A 19,889-nucleotide genomic window follows, 5' to 3' on the forward strand; every position below is an offset into this window, starting at 1 on the left:
CTATCATGCACTTTTGTTTTTGGCATTTCTGTTCACTAGAATGCAGCTTAGTAAAGAAAAAGAAAGAAAGAAAGAAAGAAAGAAAGAAAGAAAGAAAGAAAGAAAGAAAGAAAGAAAGAAAAACAAACATCATCTGCTTTGGGGTCCTGTCACTTACAAAGGGACAGAAAAACCTCTGGCAACACTTCTTTTGGCTGACTGGTTGACACATCTGTCTGGTCTGATTGTGTTGTCTGCAGGGCCACTGTTGGAATTATTAAGCGGTGTGTGTTTTGGTTGTGGTCGGAGGCACTTTACCCTCCAACCGTGTCTGTAACCTCCATGTTTGATGGTGAAGAACTCAGGATGGAGCAGCGGTTTAGGAGAAACCTTCCTTCAACCCACTCACTGCCTGTCAGACTGTGGGAATGAGTCAGGCCTGTGCAGACCACCCTCCTCTACCCAGTTCAACCCCCCACCTCCCTCCAAATCTCACCTCGCTTGTCACCTCAGCCCCCGACCTCCCAAAAAAAAATCACCCCGCGATCACTTCAAGGCCCCAGCGAGGACCATGTCAAGCTTTTGCATTTATTGCAGTGCGGACAGGGGGAAAGAGCGCTGACGGCTGGCAGCTATTTGAGGGAGTGGAAGGTGGGGGGTGTGAAGGGGGTCAATGGCACACAAAGGGAGGTCAGGAAGGGAAAATTAGCCATCCATGAAGCGTTAGGCAGAGGAGCCTTTTTTGGGAGGGGGGGGTGTCCTCTCTGGAGCCGTGAACAAATACCCTTACGCACCCAAATCGCCTCACAGCTCTCTGCTGCGGGGAATCTCCACTAGTCATGGATCATATCACAATCGCTACATATGTCAAAACACAACGCAACGCAATGTCGTGTTTTTACCATACCACGCAGCCCTAGTGACCGTTAACATTATCCAAATAAGGAAAAACATGTTAATCAGGGTCGGGAGGGTTACTTTAAAAATGCATTCTGATACAGTTACTAATTACCTGTTACAAAAATGTAATCTGTAATGTAATCCAATTATCACAATATGAAAATAAGGTAACTTAATTCATTACTTACTTTTGGATTACCTCAATACCAAACATGCAAAGAAAGACGAGAGAAAAGAAATATCAATAAGATGACTTTTATTTAATCCTAATAACGAGTGTGTCTTCTGTGAGAATACACACTTGTTGTCATGTGTTACAGACGAGTTTCTTTATTTTTAAAATTGTAATCAGGTTAGTAATCCACTTTTTTTTACTAAATGTATCTGTAATCTAACTACTTCTATTTTTTTGCAATTTTGCAACCAGATTATAGTGTCCCTTTTTGTATCCCAATTACGCAATCCCCTTACATGTACTCAGTTACTCCCCAAGCCTGATCTAGAGGTAGTCTGGCTCTCATTGTGTTCAGATGTTGACGCAATCTGTACACACATGAAGATAGTTGTTTTTAGCTAACGTAAAATATATGTTTTTATTCGGAGAGCTAGAAAGCAAGATGGTTGAAAGAGACGTGCCTCTAATTACCGATTGTACATCTGATCCGTGCCATGAAAGCACCAAAGGACGCATCTGAGCAGAGGGAACAAACTGAAACAAAAAAGAATAACTTAAATGTTCCAGATTTACACTAAAACTTTGGAATTTTGTCGTAGAAAGAGTTTCGCAAAGTTTATAAAGTTACTTATGAAATAATGGTTTTGCTCTGGAAACTAGAGATCTGGTCTCAATGAGGTTACCAGGTGTAAAAACTAAGGCAAGACTATTTATAATCCAAATAACGTATCCGGCTACAGATCCCATTTTAATACCAGGTTTAGAGCCAAAATTCAAGTTTGAATATTCCATGTGAAAATGGAGAAAATATGAGTCTCTCACTAATGACGTACTTTGTGGTTAGAAATAAACCGAAATACGGTATTTGAGGGTATAAATACATGAGATAAGTTTGTTCATATACTGTACTGTATCTCCATTGGTTGATGTGTTTTCAAGTAATGGAAGTATTTTTGTCGGCCACCGCTCCATTGCAGAGTATAACTGCTCCTCGTCATGGGGATGTGCATGTGCCATCAATTTTATGATAGATTACCAGGAGGTGAAGGAGGCAACAGTCCACCCCTCCCTCCACTTTCAGCAATCCAGAGAGTATATAGGTTCAGTGATTGCCCCATGCTATGCTGTCACGCTGCCAGACACTTACAGTGCCGGCCAGCATAATGTGACGTGAGGCCATATTATTGTAAAGAAAAAAAAGAAAAGAAAAAAGAGTTATCCCATTTTTTCTGCTCCTTCAGCGCTCTCCCAACTGGAATAAATTGAATCCAGAGTACTGATTTGGTTTACACTTCAGTTCTGCGAGTTGTAACGAGTATAGTAAAATAAAAGAGAGAAGGAAGGAGGCAGCAAGAGATGGACGGACAGCGAGTGGCGGTGGAAGAAGGATCGGAGCTTTCAGGCAGCCTGAATATGAACAAACTTCATTGTTGTGACCAGATCTTTGCTCCATGCCTTTACTCTCCTTTATACTCTGTCTGAATGAGGTTGCCGGGGGAACACCACAGCAAGAAAAAATGCAGGGAAGGGAGGCGGGAGAATGGATACTGGTAGGAGAGCGAAGGGGTGGAGAGGTTGACAAGAAAAAAGAAGACAGGAGTGAAGTTTATCAGGGGGGTGGGAAGAAGAAGAAGACGAAGAAGCGGAGGAGGAGGATCAGGATTTTTAAGTGAAACCCCCAAATCAGCAAAAAGCTGTGTGGCAAGGCTGCAAAGCTGGAGCTGGTGGTAGTAAATAGAGAGAGTAACGAAAATAGGCAAAGTAAATGAAACAGAGGAGTCTATATGAGCTGCACCTGATTACCATGTAAATGATGGAAGGGGGAGCTGTGGAAAGGAAGCTTTGTTTTCTCATAACCCCCCTTGATGCCATCATGATACTTCCCTTTGATAGCCTTTCGTTCCCCATTAGTGTACCCCTGAGACAGAGCTCCGGGCCCCGCTGAGAGCACCCCTAGATCCCCATTTAGGGCCAGGCAGTCCCCTACCGTGAGGACAAATGTTCCCTTTGTGCGTGCGTTACAAGCAGGGGAAGTGGGAGCAGTCCTGTAGCACGGAGCTAAAATGTGCTCTGGGTGTTCTGAGTAGATGTAGTTACTACAGCGCTTTGTTTCACTGCCTTTCAGAGCACAGAGGAGTGCGTAACTGAGAGGTGGACCTTTGGCCCTTCTATCAAAGTGCTGTACAGCCCTTTAAGCTAATCGTTTTCATTTGGGATGCTTCTTACTAAAGCTGCTCCGAGACGGAATACAGTACTGTACAGTTCTGTGCGTTTGAGCCAAAGCTAGACGGGAGCAAAACTAGGCCTGGGTTTGTTAGATAGATCAATGATGTGTACATGCTTGTGTACATCGACTGCAGTTTTGTTTACTGGCCCTAAACATAATTCGGGGTGTGGGTAACCAGCCAAGTCGCCTGGATATAATGTTAGCAGTTAACATTTCTACAAACCACAGGCACGTTCATGGTTGACATTTGTACCAAACGTGGCATGTCACATTCACATTATATACTTATCTTCAGTCTTTTTTGTGGGGAAACCTTGGGACATGTCCAACCTTTCTGTGATGACAAAACTGGGTGTTTTTTTTTCCAGAAAACGGGGGGACATTTTTTGGGAGACCAAAGCAGGCTATTAGCCTAACCATGATTTTTTTCTAACCCTAACCAAGTGTTTTTTGTGCTTAAACCTAATCGGACCATGAGCACAGCTTTGTGACAAAAGAGAAATAGAAAATTCAACCTAAACAAACCTAAAGTAGCAACATAAAGAAACGTCAAGGTTGAACTTATCTGTGGTTTTGCAGAAACGTACTTATCTAACATTTATCCTGACGACCGGGTTGAGGTAATATGTACTGTAACCTAGAAAACCTGAAGATATTTACAATCAAAACAAAAAAAACAAAAAAGATCGAACCAATTGAACTTGTTTAGATTCAAACTCCCCAACATCTCTCTTAAATCTGGAAGACAATGGCCCACTGATCCATAGCAGAATTTAAACAAAAGAGGGAACAAGTACCCTTTTCTTAAGGCAAATCAAGTAAACATATTTTCCACAACACAGCAGGACTGGTGTGCAAAGAATTCAACATTCAGCCCAGAAATCTGCACACACTGCAAAGTCTAGAACCACCACCAGCCTGTGTTTTGTCCTCGTGTCAGGAAGAACTCGACAGGGTTCTGTAACACTCAGATTCAGTTCTTCCTACAAGATAATCATTTTTACATGAAGAGATTTGAGGGTCACTCCTTCCTTAAGCCTCATTCATTTGAATGAAGCCAGTCCAGTGGCACAGCGGGGTGCCGAGGAGGAGGAGGAGGAGGAGGAGGAGGAGGCTCTGGCAATAAACCTGGCTCAACTTTTGTCACAGTGCAATGCAATGTCATCTGGCAAGGCGCTGAGTTGGCCAATCAAATGCATGCACAATCCTGGTGGATTACTTTGTTATGTGAACGTTGTATTTCTACTGTTTACCTCACAATTGTTGCTATGCAAGATAAAATAGTTTCCCAAAGATAAAGAGTTGTAAAATCCTATTTAGTATATAAATCATTGTGTATTCTGAATACCCACTTGAGGTGTCTCCTTGCAGGCCAGATGTAATGTAAGTCTTGTTCAAACTTGGCACTAGAATGAGCTTTGGTATGTTGATCAGAAGTTAGCAGAAGAAATAAACATTTTAAGCAATCCTAACAAGACAAGAACGCCAACATTGGATGATTTCAGCAAAACCCTCTTTCTTCATTCATCCCTGCATGGCAACTACTGTTAGGCCAGAAACATGGTCTACACAACTATGCAAACGCAAATAACAATGCCTGGCCTAGCTAGCACCAATGCATGTCCGCTGTTACGCAGCGGCGGAGGTAACACAACACAACGCCTGTCCTTAAGCGGCCAATATAGAGCTAATCGGTGCATTCTCTTGACCACAGTAGTAAACAAACATGCCGTGTGTGGAGGAATGTGTACTGATGTGACTACTGTACAGAAGGAAGAGAAAGAGAAGCAAACAAAGAGAAGTGGTTGAAGTGGTGACGCAGTGTCTTAAAGTTTCACCTTTCCCTTGTTTCATGCTGAGGCACCCACAGACTGCAGCGGTCAAACTGCAGCTCGCACTTGCGTTGTCTTAGGGTTTTAAGGTGACACACTGCACAACGCAACAACATGTGAAATCGAATTTTCGTTGCTTGAAGTATCTGTGTTCTGTGTGCGTTCGGGTACGTGCATGGGCCGTGTTTCTGCAGGTATCTAAAGGGACACTCTGGTCTCCAGCATGAAAGTCAGACATGCTACATGCCCACATATGACCCCAAACACTTTTTGCTTTCCAGCTCACTACATAAAGGGCACACTACTTCCTGCAGTGTCAATAAACAAATCTTGGGATTTCCAACTGTCTTCCATCACACTGTATGACTGCATATACAGTACATACAGTATGGCACCCCTGACACAAATGAGGTGTCCTAGGGACTTTGCTGCACAAATATTACACAACACACCTCCATTACAGGTGATTTGACAAGTATGAAAGGTATTGAAGGTGAATAACTACCACCCCATACAAATATGCATTCTGTTGTTTCTGTTCAGCTGCTCTCACAGTTTCCACACAGATAAAATCAAAAGTAGCCTCGCTGGAATGAAATCTGATCACAAGTGGTCTCTTGAGTCATAGCCAGGTGTGAACAGCGATCTTTATCAAATGAATCTAGACACACTGGATATACAGTATGTGTGAACGTAGCCATAGAGGCAGGGCGGCATCAGAGATACCAGCACACCGAGACGGGGAGGTGTAAATGACAGCCCAGGAGGAGGGCTTTCTCTCTCAACCAGACTGATTGAGAAACAAATTGCTGCACATAAAGCATGTAATTAGATTATGGAGCCCAGTGTGCTGCCCCGCTCTGCTCTCGCACCAGAGCCGTGAGTTTGGATCCTGTCCAGCAAAGATGGAGCGAGAACGGAGGAAAGAAAGCGAGGGAGTCCCTCGCTTCGTCTCTCATTGTATCGTCAGAGAGTAAAAGGTGGTTTGTTTTCAGCAGACAACAGCCAGTGAAGAGGCTTTTGAGCGATCTTGACCTGGTTTGAGATTTTACTTTTCGGGTGGCGTGCATTCAGCTCTGATGAGTTGTGTCGCCCTCTGTTACTGTAACTGATGAGATTCAGATGAGTCAGCGGGGACTCCTGTTGGTTATCGCCCAAAGAGTACAAACCAAGGGAGGGGAAATAACCCTGCCGAGGTTTTCAAGCCATTAAAAAGGGTAGATTGCATGCAAAAGATTTATATTGATGATGAGAATTTGATACTGTGCTGTTCTATTTTTGGCCGTGCGTAGTGCAAAATATCCTTTACTGTTATTTCTCCTCTCTCATACAGTTAGCTCTCACACTGATATGACTGTGAAGCCGACTGGAGCTGGCGAGTAACAGGGAGTGTGAAGCAAGACTCATGTCCAAAAAATCCAAGGAGGGGTCCACTACAGATTCTGATCACTTCCAGCCACAGACAAGACACACACACACATTAAAACCGAACCTCGTTACCCTTATGAGCCTCATCATCGTCACTCCAACTCTCCCTCTCCTCATCATCATTAGTTACTTTCACATCCTGTGTATCCTGACAGGGCCGGGCGGCCATCGCAGGTCATCAGCGGTTAATCTCCTCCACATTTCGTTGCCGCGCAGACGTCTCTGTCACGACCCGTGGGAGTGGCGACTCACACCATCCGTGACCTACCAGCACAATGTGTGTTTTGTCTGGGCCACACCATCGGAGGTATTCTCCATGCATTCCAGCCCTCCGTGTGGTCGAGAGGGGGAGAACCCTGCTGCAGGAGACAAATTAATATCCACTCCATTTTCCCTCACGCCCTCCATTCACCCCCCACCCCGTCACAGCAAAAATACGTCCCCTCCTTCAACAAGGCACCTGCCTCACAGCTGTCAGCCCAGCACCCCCCTAGCATCACACACACACTCCTGTTTTCACTTTTCCACATTCATTTTTAAATGATCTGTGTTCATGTCCTACCTAATCCTCAAAATGTGTTCTAATTTGATTTTACTTCCTCCCCTACTCTTTCTCTTTACCTTTATGTTTTTCTTTTCTTTTCTTTTCTTTCGGTTTTATTGATTTTGTCCTCTTCATCCTCTTTTTTCCTATTTCTCCAAGCTCAGAGGTGGAAGAAGTACTCAGATCTTGTGCTGAAGTAAACAGCGTAGAAATAGTTTGTTACAAGTAAAAGTCATGCGTTTAAAATTTGACTTAAATAAACAGTGTAGTATAAAGTACTCAAAAGTCGTAATTGAGCAAAAGTAAAAATATTGCGTTAAAATCTTACTTTGGTAAAAGTGACCTGCACAAATAGTTCTGAGAAAAAGTGTTAAAGTATCTGATATTAAATGTACTAAAGTAAAGTAAAGTAAAGTACTGGTGAATAATACATAGTGTGTATTTACATGCATGTATACACTGTGTACTAAGGGTCGACTGATTATCATCTGGCCGATTATTGTATTTGATTTATCAGAATCGGTGTTTTTTTTATATGATTGCTGATAAAATAAAAGATTTCAAAATGCACTACTTTGCCTCTGTAATCATGTAATCTGCAAAGTAACTAGTAACTACATTTATCACATAAATGGAGTAAAGTAAAAGCACAATTCTAATTAATTAATATTTTTATATTTTACTATTATTTTTATTATTATATATATTTCCAGAAAATGGAAAAAAAATAAAGTACAAGTTCCTCAAAATTTTACTCGTGTGCAGTATTTGAGTAAACTTTCTTCTTCTCCTTTCCCTTGAGTAAATAAATTTCATATCCATGACCAACTACAACTATTTTACTATTACTACTACTAATAATAATAATAATAAAAATGCATAAAATAAATATTAACTCTGGTGTAGGTACTAAAACATAGTTTGATGTTCTGATAAAATCACCACATCTGTTTGCGATCACATACTAGGTGATATCATAGCTGCCGAGCAAGAGGTGCGTTTACTCGTTCTTCTGTGGAGGCTCCGAGGGTAATGTATGTATCCTCTGGGCCTCAAGCCCAGGTGGTCCTGTGGGACCCTTGGCTACTCATGATTCTGACATGGCCGACGCAGGACGTCCATCAAGGTGCTCCACCTTGCAATCTGCTTGATTTCAACCTCTCTGGGCTGAACAGTCTCGTGCCCATTACACCTATTCCCAGAACTCTCTGCCGTGATTAGATTATCTGTGTACAGCTACACGGCCCGAGTCATTACACAGTCTCCTTCAGCATGTGTTTACATTAGTTCAATGACAGCATTTATTCAATGGGATTACTAGCCTTAAACCAGGATGTAGCTACAGGCAAAGATTTCATTCAACAGGCATCGGAGGGAGAGGTAAGGGTATCGCTTTCATACAAAAAACATGTTATCTTTTCCTTTCAGTGTTGAAATCAAAAACAGAAAAGCAATAAATATGCTGATCAACTTTGCATTTCGTCAAGTTGATAGAGTAATACAGGTCCCTTTCTCACTTATCCAGTAATCCCTCAATGAGGTGAGGAAAATTTCCTACACCACAAAAAGTGGACAGATTCCTGACAAGGGGGCCCAGAGAAACTCCAGATATTCCAGCTCGGCACCACCCACAGTGTTATGTGGAGACAAAGCGTGAAACAGAGGGAGACGAAGGAAGTGGAGGAGAGTGAAAAGAGACCGGAGGAGAAAAGAAAAGAGGTGGAGGAGGGTTCGTGGTATCCTGACTGTGCTGTCAATCGAAGCTGTCCAGGGAACGTTTGGGACCTCAGAGGGCCCAACAACAGCTGCAGGAGCCTCACATGCACATATACCTCGGGCCTCCTGCTAACTTCACGGGTGAGACAGAGCAAACATGCAGTGCCAGATGACTCAATTTTCCCCACCACGCACGAGGCCAAAAGATAAAATGCGGAACTTATTCCAACAGGGTTTGTACAGGTACGTTTTAGTGAGCTCAACATGCACGTTTTTGTGTCTCACATTTGCAGAATTCATGCCACAAACTGCGCAGCTGTTTTTGTATAATGTAATATAATTCTACTGGAACATTATATAACACACAACTAGAAAATTCAGCCAATAAATTAGCTCACAAATCCAGTACACAAGTCCAGGATCTCTAATCAGTCATACTGCATTCACTCTAGATCCTGACGTCATATCCTGTCAAAGCAAAATCCACAAAGTTCCACTATAATTTCAAACATTATTCATTTGGCGAATGAATGAAATAAAGTACTATTGAATCCTGTGCTACATTCCAGGATACAGTTCTTCCCTCACTTCACTGGATCAGACTGGGAAAGAGATGAAAACTGCTCAAATCAAACAAACTGCCAGGCCCCCGCGCTGTACTCTGGACCAACACCCCACTGTGCCGCAGTTAGACTGATTAATTGTGAAAGTGTGAGAGATTAAAGGAGGCACATCCCAGGGTTGCTGCTAATGGATTTAATATTCATGAAGCCTTAATAAGGAGGGTGAAGGCATGAGGGATCCAATTTATCCAGCAGTCTCCCTTTTTTTTTTCTTTTTCTTGTGGATAAAATCACGTTGGCGAGGCATGGAGCTGTTCACCGCTCATCTTTATTTTATCTTGTATGCATGCGTGGCCCCAAAAATATAAAGATAACTATAAGAAAAAGCAAAGTAAATGTTTGACTCTCTGAGGTACTCACCTGACGGCTCCTCCGTACTGCTGGATGGGGTCGTAGGAGGTGCGACCGGAATCTCTACTCCCAAAGAAAACGAGAGGAAGACACAGATGAAGATCAGTTTCATGTTTATGTGAATCCACATGTGTTTTTTCTCTTTGTGTGCATGCATGTTGGTGCAGTGCGTAAATGTGCATATCTGATAAGAAAGGATTAATGCAAAACAATTCAAAGAAATGATAATATATCAGTTGCTCAGTGATTTTTTTTCAACAGACAAGATTTTAGTGTGAATGTTGTGGTTGACGGTAAGTAGCAAATTGACTAAATACTGACAGGGAGTTTTGTGGCTATATTTTTCTTCTTTACTCTCACAAGGATATGTCTGATCAAAAAGGGGGTTTAAGATGCCAACCATGACATTGCAACATCCCAAAGTCTTGTTGCTTTCTGTCTCTTTCCCCTAATTTTGTGCCAACTCTCTTCTTTCTACTAAGGCTTAAAATACAAAGGGCAATAATTTGTATGACCTGGTGGTCAACTGTGAAACATCTCACCCCAATTACAAGAACAAATATTGGCATTTTACATTTCTAGAAACCTCTTTGGTTATGTTAAGGCATAAAAGCATCATCATTCTTTGGCTCTTCCTCCTCCTGATAAGAAAGCCAGCTCATATACCTATAATCTGAATGTAACATGATATATATTGTAGATATGTTGATATAATTAGTCTAAAACATACAAGTGGTTTGGAGAAACGTACAATGCCAACATTTTACTCTTGCACGGGGATGAACTTGCACATAAACAAAGTTGTTTTCATCCAGTGCCCTTTTATTTTCTTTACTTTTTAAATGTATTTTATTTCTTGTCAGAGGCGGTTCTAGGATTTTTTGACTGGGGTGGCCCAGTGATATTTAGAGGTGGCCACAATATGCTGTCAATGTCCGCGCATACCACGCTGAATATACAATATACATTTTACTGATAACATGCTGAAATATAAACCATTTATGTGCCTACACAAAACTGTTGATGGTACAGTCAGGAAGGTGAAAGCTGCTGTAAGCGTTGTTGTCGTTATAGCTATCTTCCTGTCCGTTTTGCAGTTAGCAATCTGCTTCCTCTTCTCTACATCATCGGATGAATGCATGACATAGAAGCAAATGGGAGAATCCTGCTCTCTATGTGTTCACGAGCAGACCGGACCGCCTCTTTATGGAATTCTCTGTCCTGAATGGATTAAGTGAGCAGGGCTTTCAGAAAATGTCTTTTCTCTTTTTCAGCATAAGCAGGAGGAGAGACGTGGGTTACTGACCAAACACTCTATAAGAGTGATTACTCTTGGAATAGAGGACTATTTAACACTGGAGGCATCATGGCAACAACCATGAACTGCAACTTCCCTGTTTTGCATCCAGATGGGGAACATCTGTGGTTACTCGTCTCTCTGCCCCCTGATTTTGTATCTTGTCTACTGCTGAGGACGCTCCATCATCTACCCACTGCTGCTTGACTCCCACTTAGATGTTTGTCTATTGTTATTTTGATCCACAAAAAATATTTTTAAAAGTCTTTTATGATGAGTTGTTGTTTCTCGGTTTCATCCTCCTCCCTTGTAGAAAAGCTCCAACAGAGCTGTGTGATCCTCCAAAGACTTGATTCTCTCAGCCCTCCTTCATGCTCCATCGTATTCACAGGTGGGTAGGAAGTTGACACTCGGAGAAACCATGCATGAAGAGCGGCTCTCTTATCTCCAAAGGAACAGGATGGCAACAGGAGATATAAAACACATATAATGCCTTTTTGTTACTGTGGGCAAGAGGGAGAGAAGGGGCCTCATCAAAAAGTCTGTACGGGGCATCGAAGGGCACAAAAAAGGAAAAACCACAGATTTGTATCAGAGACACATGCAGAGAAAGAAGAAAGAGGTGCACAACAGTGGTGGTGTCAGCTGTGCAGAGGTGAAGTGTGCTTATGAGGGGAGAAAGAAAGAATCAAGTCTTTTGATCGAGTAAAATCAGACTCTCTCAGCTGGGATTGAGCAAACCTGCCTCCAGCTGTCTGAAAGCACTGAACATGTATGTCTATTGTGCAGCATAAATCAGAATCCGTGGAATGACGTGTAGACTTCTGGACATAATTAGGCCTTCTCCCATGACGAATCAATCTATATAATGAAAAGAAAAAACAATCGCTGCCAAAACAATGGCGCCTGAAGCCCGGAGGGCCCTCTGCTGATGTTGTTGTTGATCAGTAATCTTCCATCAGCATTCAGCCGCCACGCGTGCCAGTTTAAATAAGGAGCCTGTTTCTCATGATCGACCCGTGCAGATTTATGGCTGACAGCAATGGAAGGTGCGCACGAAGTCAAAGATATAATATGACTCTCTGTTAAAATGAAAGTTGGCAAGCGCTATCGCTGAATCCAACGTCAGGCTGTTAAAGTTTAAACAAGATCACACGGCGGGGATCAGAGAGGGGTTGCTGCATGCTTGACACCTCAGCTCTTACAGGAATCAAAGATATCTGATAAGTTGATTCATTTATTACTTCATGGGATCTCAGCCATGCAAATCCCTCCTAAGTATTTAATTCCTAGTATCTAATTACGATGAAAAGAGAACCAATTAAAATGGGTTTTCACAGTGAGACAAAAGAGCCAATAAATATCCACACATTGTCATTCGCTACGCCGCTTTAAGTCTTCAGGCTTCCCTCAGGCACTCCTATACTTTTCTTCATTTTGCCTAAAATGCAAGGGCATGTTTTGGCTCATAAATGGTCACTGGATGCTGAGAACAAGATTGATTTTGTAATTCAACCCAAAGCTTTCTTTTATCCGGGACACTTCAGGGCTCGGAGATGTTAACAGCTCCGGGTCTTTACTCAGATTTATGGACACCAAGAAGCCGAGAAGGCTGCGCTGCCGTAACCTTGAGCCTCAGTTTAATGGTGTGTATACTTAAGCGTGCAGATTTACTGGTCAGAAAACCAACAGTCGAACACTAAGCACTTGTCTGAAGAAAAGGATGAGAGAGTTTAAGCAGTGTAGGAGTGTGTGTTGGTGTTATGTCTTAAATGTGCACATGTTGTAGAGGCCGTTTTGCTCCTACAGTGAGGCAGGTGTGGTAAAGACTGGTTTCCACATACTTATGCAGGGGGCAATTGGCGAGCGGCTCTGCTGGTAGCCTTTAGCGCAGCGGTTGCACGTGATACCAGTCACGCCGTCTTTACAGGGACATTGTCCTGTGGTTTGGTTACAGGTTTTGCCAGCAGCACCCACGGGATGGCAATCACATGCTGTGAGGAAACAGAGGAAGAAAGAGAGGCACAGTGAGTGGTCACACGCACACACACACACACACATGTGAGGAGATACAAACATATACTATCTATAGAGAGTGCAGGTGGGTACACAGCAGCAGTGGTGGCAACAATAATAGAGTGGTGAGAGACAGGTGGAGGCGTGCACAGAGAGACAGACAACAACACAGCGCTCCATTTTGAATCGCGTGTGGCATCGCGACAGGAAGGGTAACTTTTCTTGACATTTCAGCGTTGTTGGCAAATTTACATTTTGCCCTTGTTTGCTAATTTGCAAAATAGTAACCATCTACCATAATTAAAAGCTGCAAAGATACAGTATCAGCATATTCTTGAATCACAAATGTGTCCGTGTGTGTGTGCGCTCTTCATGTGGCTGTTTGGCCTTGGTGTGTGTGAGCACTCTGTGGGAGCGCGGCTGTGTGTGTGTGTGTGAGGTAAAGAGAAAGGGTTGCGCATGTTTACCAAATGATAAAATAATGGAGGATAATCCTAATTGCCTGTTTCTGATTTCTGCCCGGCTTTGAACGCCGGCCCGAGAACGTCTGTCACACTTCCTCCCAAACTGGGGGGTCTATCGAACACATATGCTCCAGGAATGTAATCATTTTCCAATTGCTCTCCCCCAATGCAAGCCCTTAATTTATTTCACAGCCAAACCCCTGTCAGGTTTGGACTCAGTGTTGAATAATAGTTGTCTGAGGGTTGTTTCTTTTCATCTATTTCTGGATATGAATTGTAGTGGAATTAACAGTCTTCTACACAGTCCGTACAGTAAATCCAGACCAGAACAAGTCGTGATAATCCGTCGCCATTTTCACTTCTTTACTCCAAAGACAAAACGCTGTTTATCACCACTATAATTCCAACCACGTAAGGGTTGTATTTTCTTTTTATTTCTTATGGAAAACTAGCGATGCTGACTCTCTGCCTTAGGGTTGGGTCTGCTCATTCGCCGCCCCTCCCTAAAGATGTTTTTCTGCGTTGTGTCACTTGTCACTATGAAAGCCTTCAAAGCCAAAGCTGAATTATGTTCTTTGAGGTTTCGGAGGGGTATTTAGTGGTTTGGCCTGTTTTGTTTTTAACCGCACAGTCTGTTCAGCCCACGGTACAAAATTACAGCTTCAAAACAATCTGTTTCTTTCTGCCCATTGCAATGGAATTAGTATTTAATACACATGAATGTCAAAACAAATTTTAATTTATTGTAAAGTTTAGCCACAGATTTCCACTATGTATTAATTTAACAGATTAAATAATCTGAGTGATCGTTTTAAGTGCGAGTCTGTTCTTTAGCTTTACTTTGACCTCGAGCGTTGTTATTCAAGTCAGCCTGTATGAGAAACATGCTCTCTGGGAGATCCACATTACAGCGAGCCTCAGGGAAAAGACTGCTGTAAAGCTGTAATGTAACACTGAATCTGTTCTCCTTATGATTGACCTCTTGGAAACAATATAGTTGTTGTTGTTTTGTGAGATATTTTGATAAGTGAAATACGACAAGACAGCTCTATTCTCCCGTAATTTGGGGTTTCAGCAGACCACTTCCTCGCTCCTCACACACACATTCACCGTTGCTTTTATCTCTATTGCTTGTTTCCTGTGATTCAGCTTCTGTTGCGCCTCTTATCTGTCCTATGTGTGTGTGTGTGTGTGTGTGTGTGTGTGAGTACCTTCTTATCAGACTGAGAGAAGGCCTCCTTAAAAGTGTGTGTATCTATTGGTACCTTTATCAGACAAATCTGTCACCGCTCTCATTGCTTAGTTGTGTCTAGCCCAGTGAGAAGTAACAGCACACACACACACACACACACACACGCACACACACACACACGCTCAGAAACCCAATAAACGGCATGGCGGCTGGTGCAGCACGTCTTCAGGCCTGTAAATTTCGGAGCATGTCAGAGGAGTTCGAGGCTAAGAAGGGCAAAGTGCGTGTCTGGTTGAAGCTTCAGAGAACTCCGTTTATATTTTTAAAGAGCGTCTGCCTGCAACCACAGCCTGCCAGTAAATCAAGGTGCACAGCACATGGTCTACAGGTGGGGAAACACTCCAGCCTCCCCTCTCTCCTCTGACTGACTGCCTGACCCGCTGTCCGCTTCACATGACAGATCGCCTGACTCCCTGTGCTGGATGACCCACCTGTTGGCTCAAGGACCGGCTTTACTCCGGAGGTGTGAGTGAGAGTTTGTGCTTGAAGTGTGTGTCCACTTAACGGTTAAGTGGCTGTGTGCTCTGCTTCATGGCTACTACAGATGGCTCTGGGAGATACGGGGACAAGAGAGCAAGACGGGCCCTTTTTTGTCTCAGGAAAAGTGACAGAAGTTTATGATAAGAAGCGAAGGTGTGTGTATATAAGGGAACCGGTGCTCCTCTCCAACACTGAATCTAAGGGATTAGACCTGTAAAGCTGTCAAGTTTCTAAATGAAGTCCTAAAAGAAGTTCTAAGAGCCGGAATGCATTTGAAAGAATGAGAAATGTTCTCGGTTGACGGGGGGAGTTGAAGGCTGCTTTCAAAGGCAGCTCGAGTCTGAGATTGCACAATGTGAGAATTTTGAACTCTGCCAATCGTTTACCATAAAGCTGGTGTTTGAAGTCTGAACTCCGCTCCCCCTATTTTGGTTTTGTGTGCTCTGTGCCAATAAGAATAATTTGTTGGCCCTGGAGTGAAGCCAAGCTACCCGAGTCTGTGTTCTATTATAATTAGGTTTCTGCTCCTCCGCAAGAGAGCAGAAAAAGATAGTGTTATAGGGTTGTTCACTTAATGACGTGTTTATCTCGGAGAGGGCGCGTCGCGCCTGTTGTGCTGTTTACTGTTTTATTGATCAGAATAATGGGCCTGAACAGTCATGCTTTTGGCCACAGAGCGAGCAATGTTGGACGCGAGCGTGTTTTGTGAATGATGTTTGATGCACATGTGTCTAAATTGAAAACACACAGATGCCAGCATGCCTGATGGAAATCCAAAGCTAAAAGCGAAGTCATGAAAAACAATATTTTTCAAATCCCAAGCAGAAAACATTTTATTGCGGTCAATAAAAAAAACCCGACTTAGTCAATGGAAGACACATGCTGAAGCGAGGGAAGTGGAGGGCTTTTAGGCATGTTATTCTGATTGAAACAGACCGTCCCTCAATCAAAGCCTAATTTTTGCCTTTATGCTAAATACGTTCCTCATGATACCACTGACCGATGTAATTATATGATGGTTGATGTTCAGATTCCAACTTAAAGACCTGATTTCAGTCCTTCAGCTGCAGAAACAGTGCCAACCTGTGAACAGCTAAGACGAGCCTCTGAGGAGGACTGATCAGGAGCAGGGCTCATTATTTGGCCTCTTGTGTGGTTATCACCATCATTCTGTTGACTCTGCAACAACAGGAACTCACTAACAGTCAGTTAAGTAGCAGTTATTGCAGTAGTCACAGTTTTATCCGTAGTACTTATAGCAGTAACTGTAGTAACAGTGGTGTTTGTAGTAGTTGATGTATTTGTACTACTTGTTATCGTAACAGTAATATTTATACCAGTAACAATAGTGGTAGTTAATGTAGTGGTAACAGTAGTAGTATCTGTAGTATTTATATCAGTACTAAAAGTTGTAGTTATTGTAGTTGTAACAGTAGTAGTATATGTAGTAGTATTTGTCATACTTATAACAGTACGATCAGTATCAGTAGTAGTTATTGTAATAAGTAACAGCAGTATTTGTAGTATTTATGGCAGTATTTAGTAGCAGTAGTTCTAGTAGTAACAGTAGTAGTATCTGTAGTATTTAGCAGTCACAATAGTAACAGTAGTAGAGCAGTATTTGTATTAGTTATAGCAGTAACAGTAGTAGCAGAAGTTCTAGTAGTAAGAGGAGTAGTACTTCTTGTAGTAACAGTAGTAGTATCGGTAGTATAGAGAGGTAACAATAGTAGCCTTATGGCAGTACTAACAGTGGTATTTGTAGTATTTATAGCAGTAACAAGAATACCAGTGGTAGTTATTGCAGTAGTAAGAGTTGTTTTTGTAGTAGTACAGTAGTAGCTGTGTTCTAACTCTAACAATCGTAGTACTTGTAGTAGAAACAGTAGTATCTACAACAGTATCTCTGGTCTTTATCGCAGAGTTCAGACAGGGTTATAAAATCAGTACCAGGATGACAAACAGGGACGACAGGCAGCTGAGTGACATTTGTTAGCTGAGTTATAAGTGTTCAAAGACCACCCAGAGCGCTGCGTCTCTTCGTCTTTTCAGATCTCACATCAACTTTTTAACTTAAACTCGTGCATGTCAGAGACAGGTTAAGATACAAACAAGAGCTGCTTGAAACAAACGCTGTGTTTACACTCGTACTCAATGAGGGGTGAAGTTATACATTTCGGCGTGTAAATGTAGCCACCGGGCACAGCTCACTCTTGAGTGGATGAGCCGCTGCTCTCTTCAACTTGTAACGGCCTCCTATGGAAATGAGCTGCTTTCTGGGAGGATTGTATTACGCATATAAAAGCAAACTCTTGTGCTCCTCGACCTGCACTGACTCTCTTCCAAAAGCCACACGGCGAAAGGGCTCTCTCTCTCTCTCTCTCTCTCTCTCTCTCTCTCTCTTTCTCCGCAAGTTCAATAAATAACCAAACCTCTTAATTGCTGTCACTTCGGCGCAGCGCTCGTGCTGCTTGAGGAGCGGACAGAAATTAGTTCTGCGGTTTAAGTTTCATTGAATTATCTTGAGTTATGATGTGGTAAACCTGAGAGAATTTGGCAGGGCGAGACTTTGACAGCACATATAGGTGTTTGACGCGGGGAGAAAGCTGTGTGTGGTAGCCTTAACAGAGAGAGAGAGAGAGAGAGAGACTATGTAATACAATGACACACGTCTTCAAACTCTTCATCTGTAACCTTCCAAATATAGTTTGCAAAAATGTTTTAATTGGCAAAAGAAACAGTTCATGCTTCGTATCATTTGTCAGCTCGGGGTAATTAGCGCAGCTCCTTTACTGTAAGTCTGTTTTGATGTAACTGAACACCTCAGTAGAACTTGGACAGTGTTTGCTTATTATTACACATGGCTGGGGGAGGTGGGAGGCGCAAAAAACTCTGGCAAATTTCATGGATTAAATTGAACAAAACAGTTTGGGTAAGTTGACAATTTTATAAATCATGATGAAATGTGTTTATACTTTAGTTCGGTGAGAGGCAGCGGAGAATGTGAAGGAGTCAGGAGTGAGTCTCTGATGTGGGTGAGGAGATTTAGTATTTAGTGTGGAGACTCTGATGTAATGAGTGTGTAACGTGACTGAGCTGCTGCTATGATCCTATGGGACTGTCATTATCTTATAACAATAATACTATTGTAGAGCTTATTTAATTGGTGTGAAACTCCACTGAGGGTGGTGAACTGATGCTGAGGCTGTACGATGATGACAGTGAAATTATGCATGGCAGGACTGATGTTAAGTCATGAGAATAACACGAATTATGTTCAGGGAAATGATTGAGTGAGCTACTACAAAGGACTATTGTCATTATTGATCAATCCGACAATCATTTTTCATTTACTTCACTACTTTAATTGTTCTTCGGTTCGTCTGTTTTCACCCTGCGTCAGTCCCTGTGCGTTCCCTGTGTTCCTAATTTGTTCCCCGTCCCTTTACAGTTTGTCCTTTTTGTATTATTGTTTAGTTTTCTGGATTCTTATGTTGCCTTTTTGTTGACTGCCTTTTGGAAGTTTTGATTTTTTTTATTTGTATTATCAAATCTCGCTTTTTGTTGTTCAATCTACCTGCCTCTGTCCTCTTTGATAAACTGTTACCAAAATACCCATTGCGATGCTCTCAGGAGTCTTCAGATTTCTTGTTTCGTCCAAAACAAAAAGAAAATCACACAATAGCAGGAAAAGCAGCAAATCTCCATATTTGAGTAGCTGAAAGTTGAGCATGTTTTGGATTTGAATGAATGATTGATTATCAGAATTATGGTAAATTTACTGATTGATTTATTATCTCATTGTTTCAGCTTGTGCTTGCTCATGGGGGGATGTTGGGTCTTTGTTAGTAAAACAGAGTCTACACCTGATGTGAAAAGTGTCATGAGAGATCCTTTTTGTGATTTGGTGCTATACAACTACAATAAGTTGTTGTTTCAGCTCTAAAAGTGTTATTAATTAACATTATTGTAGCCTTTTGAGTGCTGACAAGCACAAGAGTACTAGTGAATCAAACATAGTGTAGGTCTCAGTCGATCACAGGTCTCTACTTTATGAAGGTCTCCTGCCTGAATCGACCACACTTGGTCTTGTCTCAGACAAAAAGAGGACTCTGGATTTATTTTAAGACCAGTCAAGAACACAACTGCAGGGATATCACTGAACTGTTTGATACATACTGTACTTAATGATGGTTTCTGTGAGAAGACAAGAGTGACCCAGAAAACCTGATGCTTGCACAGAAACATTGTATCATGTTAGATCGATGGTAAAACATGGAAAAAGTGTTGATTTCAGCTCCTTCTTGTTTGTATTTGTTTGCTTATACAAAACAGTAACATTTCCCACACATAAAATTCATCCCGGCGATGCTTTCTGATTATTTTATCTCATGGTACACTTATTATGGCAATAAAAGAGGTGATTGAAGAGGAATTTTAATTTTTCCTGTGGGTGTTTTGATGCAAATATGGATCAGATCAATTTTAGGAGAGCCTATGTTTTGCATGTTCCACATTTTATTGCGTATCATGCAATGTGGGACACTCTTTGTCGTGACTCGGTCTCTGTTTAGTTGGTCATGACTGCAACACTGCTCCAACAGT

The 19,889-nt window shown here is 42.2% G+C and overlaps 1 protein-coding gene across 1 annotated transcript in view; it reads right to left on the bottom strand.

Annotated features, from left to right (window-relative positions):
- The window catches only part of ntn1a (netrin 1a), a 70,765-nt gene that overhangs the window by 9,223 nt on the left and 41,653 nt on the right, over positions 1-19,889 (bottom strand). Inside the window, exons 4-5 of the mRNA XM_084369532.1 lie at positions 12,917-13,066; positions 9,785-9,838 (exon numbers count right to left, since the gene is read on the bottom strand). Coding sequence (XP_084225658.1) covers positions 9,785-9,838; positions 12,917-13,066 — 204 coding nt within the window. The remainder of the gene's footprint in view (positions 1-9,784; positions 9,839-12,916; positions 13,067-19,889) is intronic.

The sequence above is a fragment of the Pagrus pagrus genome, assembly GCF_965226575.1.
Source record: "Pagrus pagrus genome assembly, chromosome: 2".
NCBI lineage: Eukaryota > Metazoa > Chordata > Actinopteri > Spariformes > Sparidae > Pagrus > Pagrus pagrus.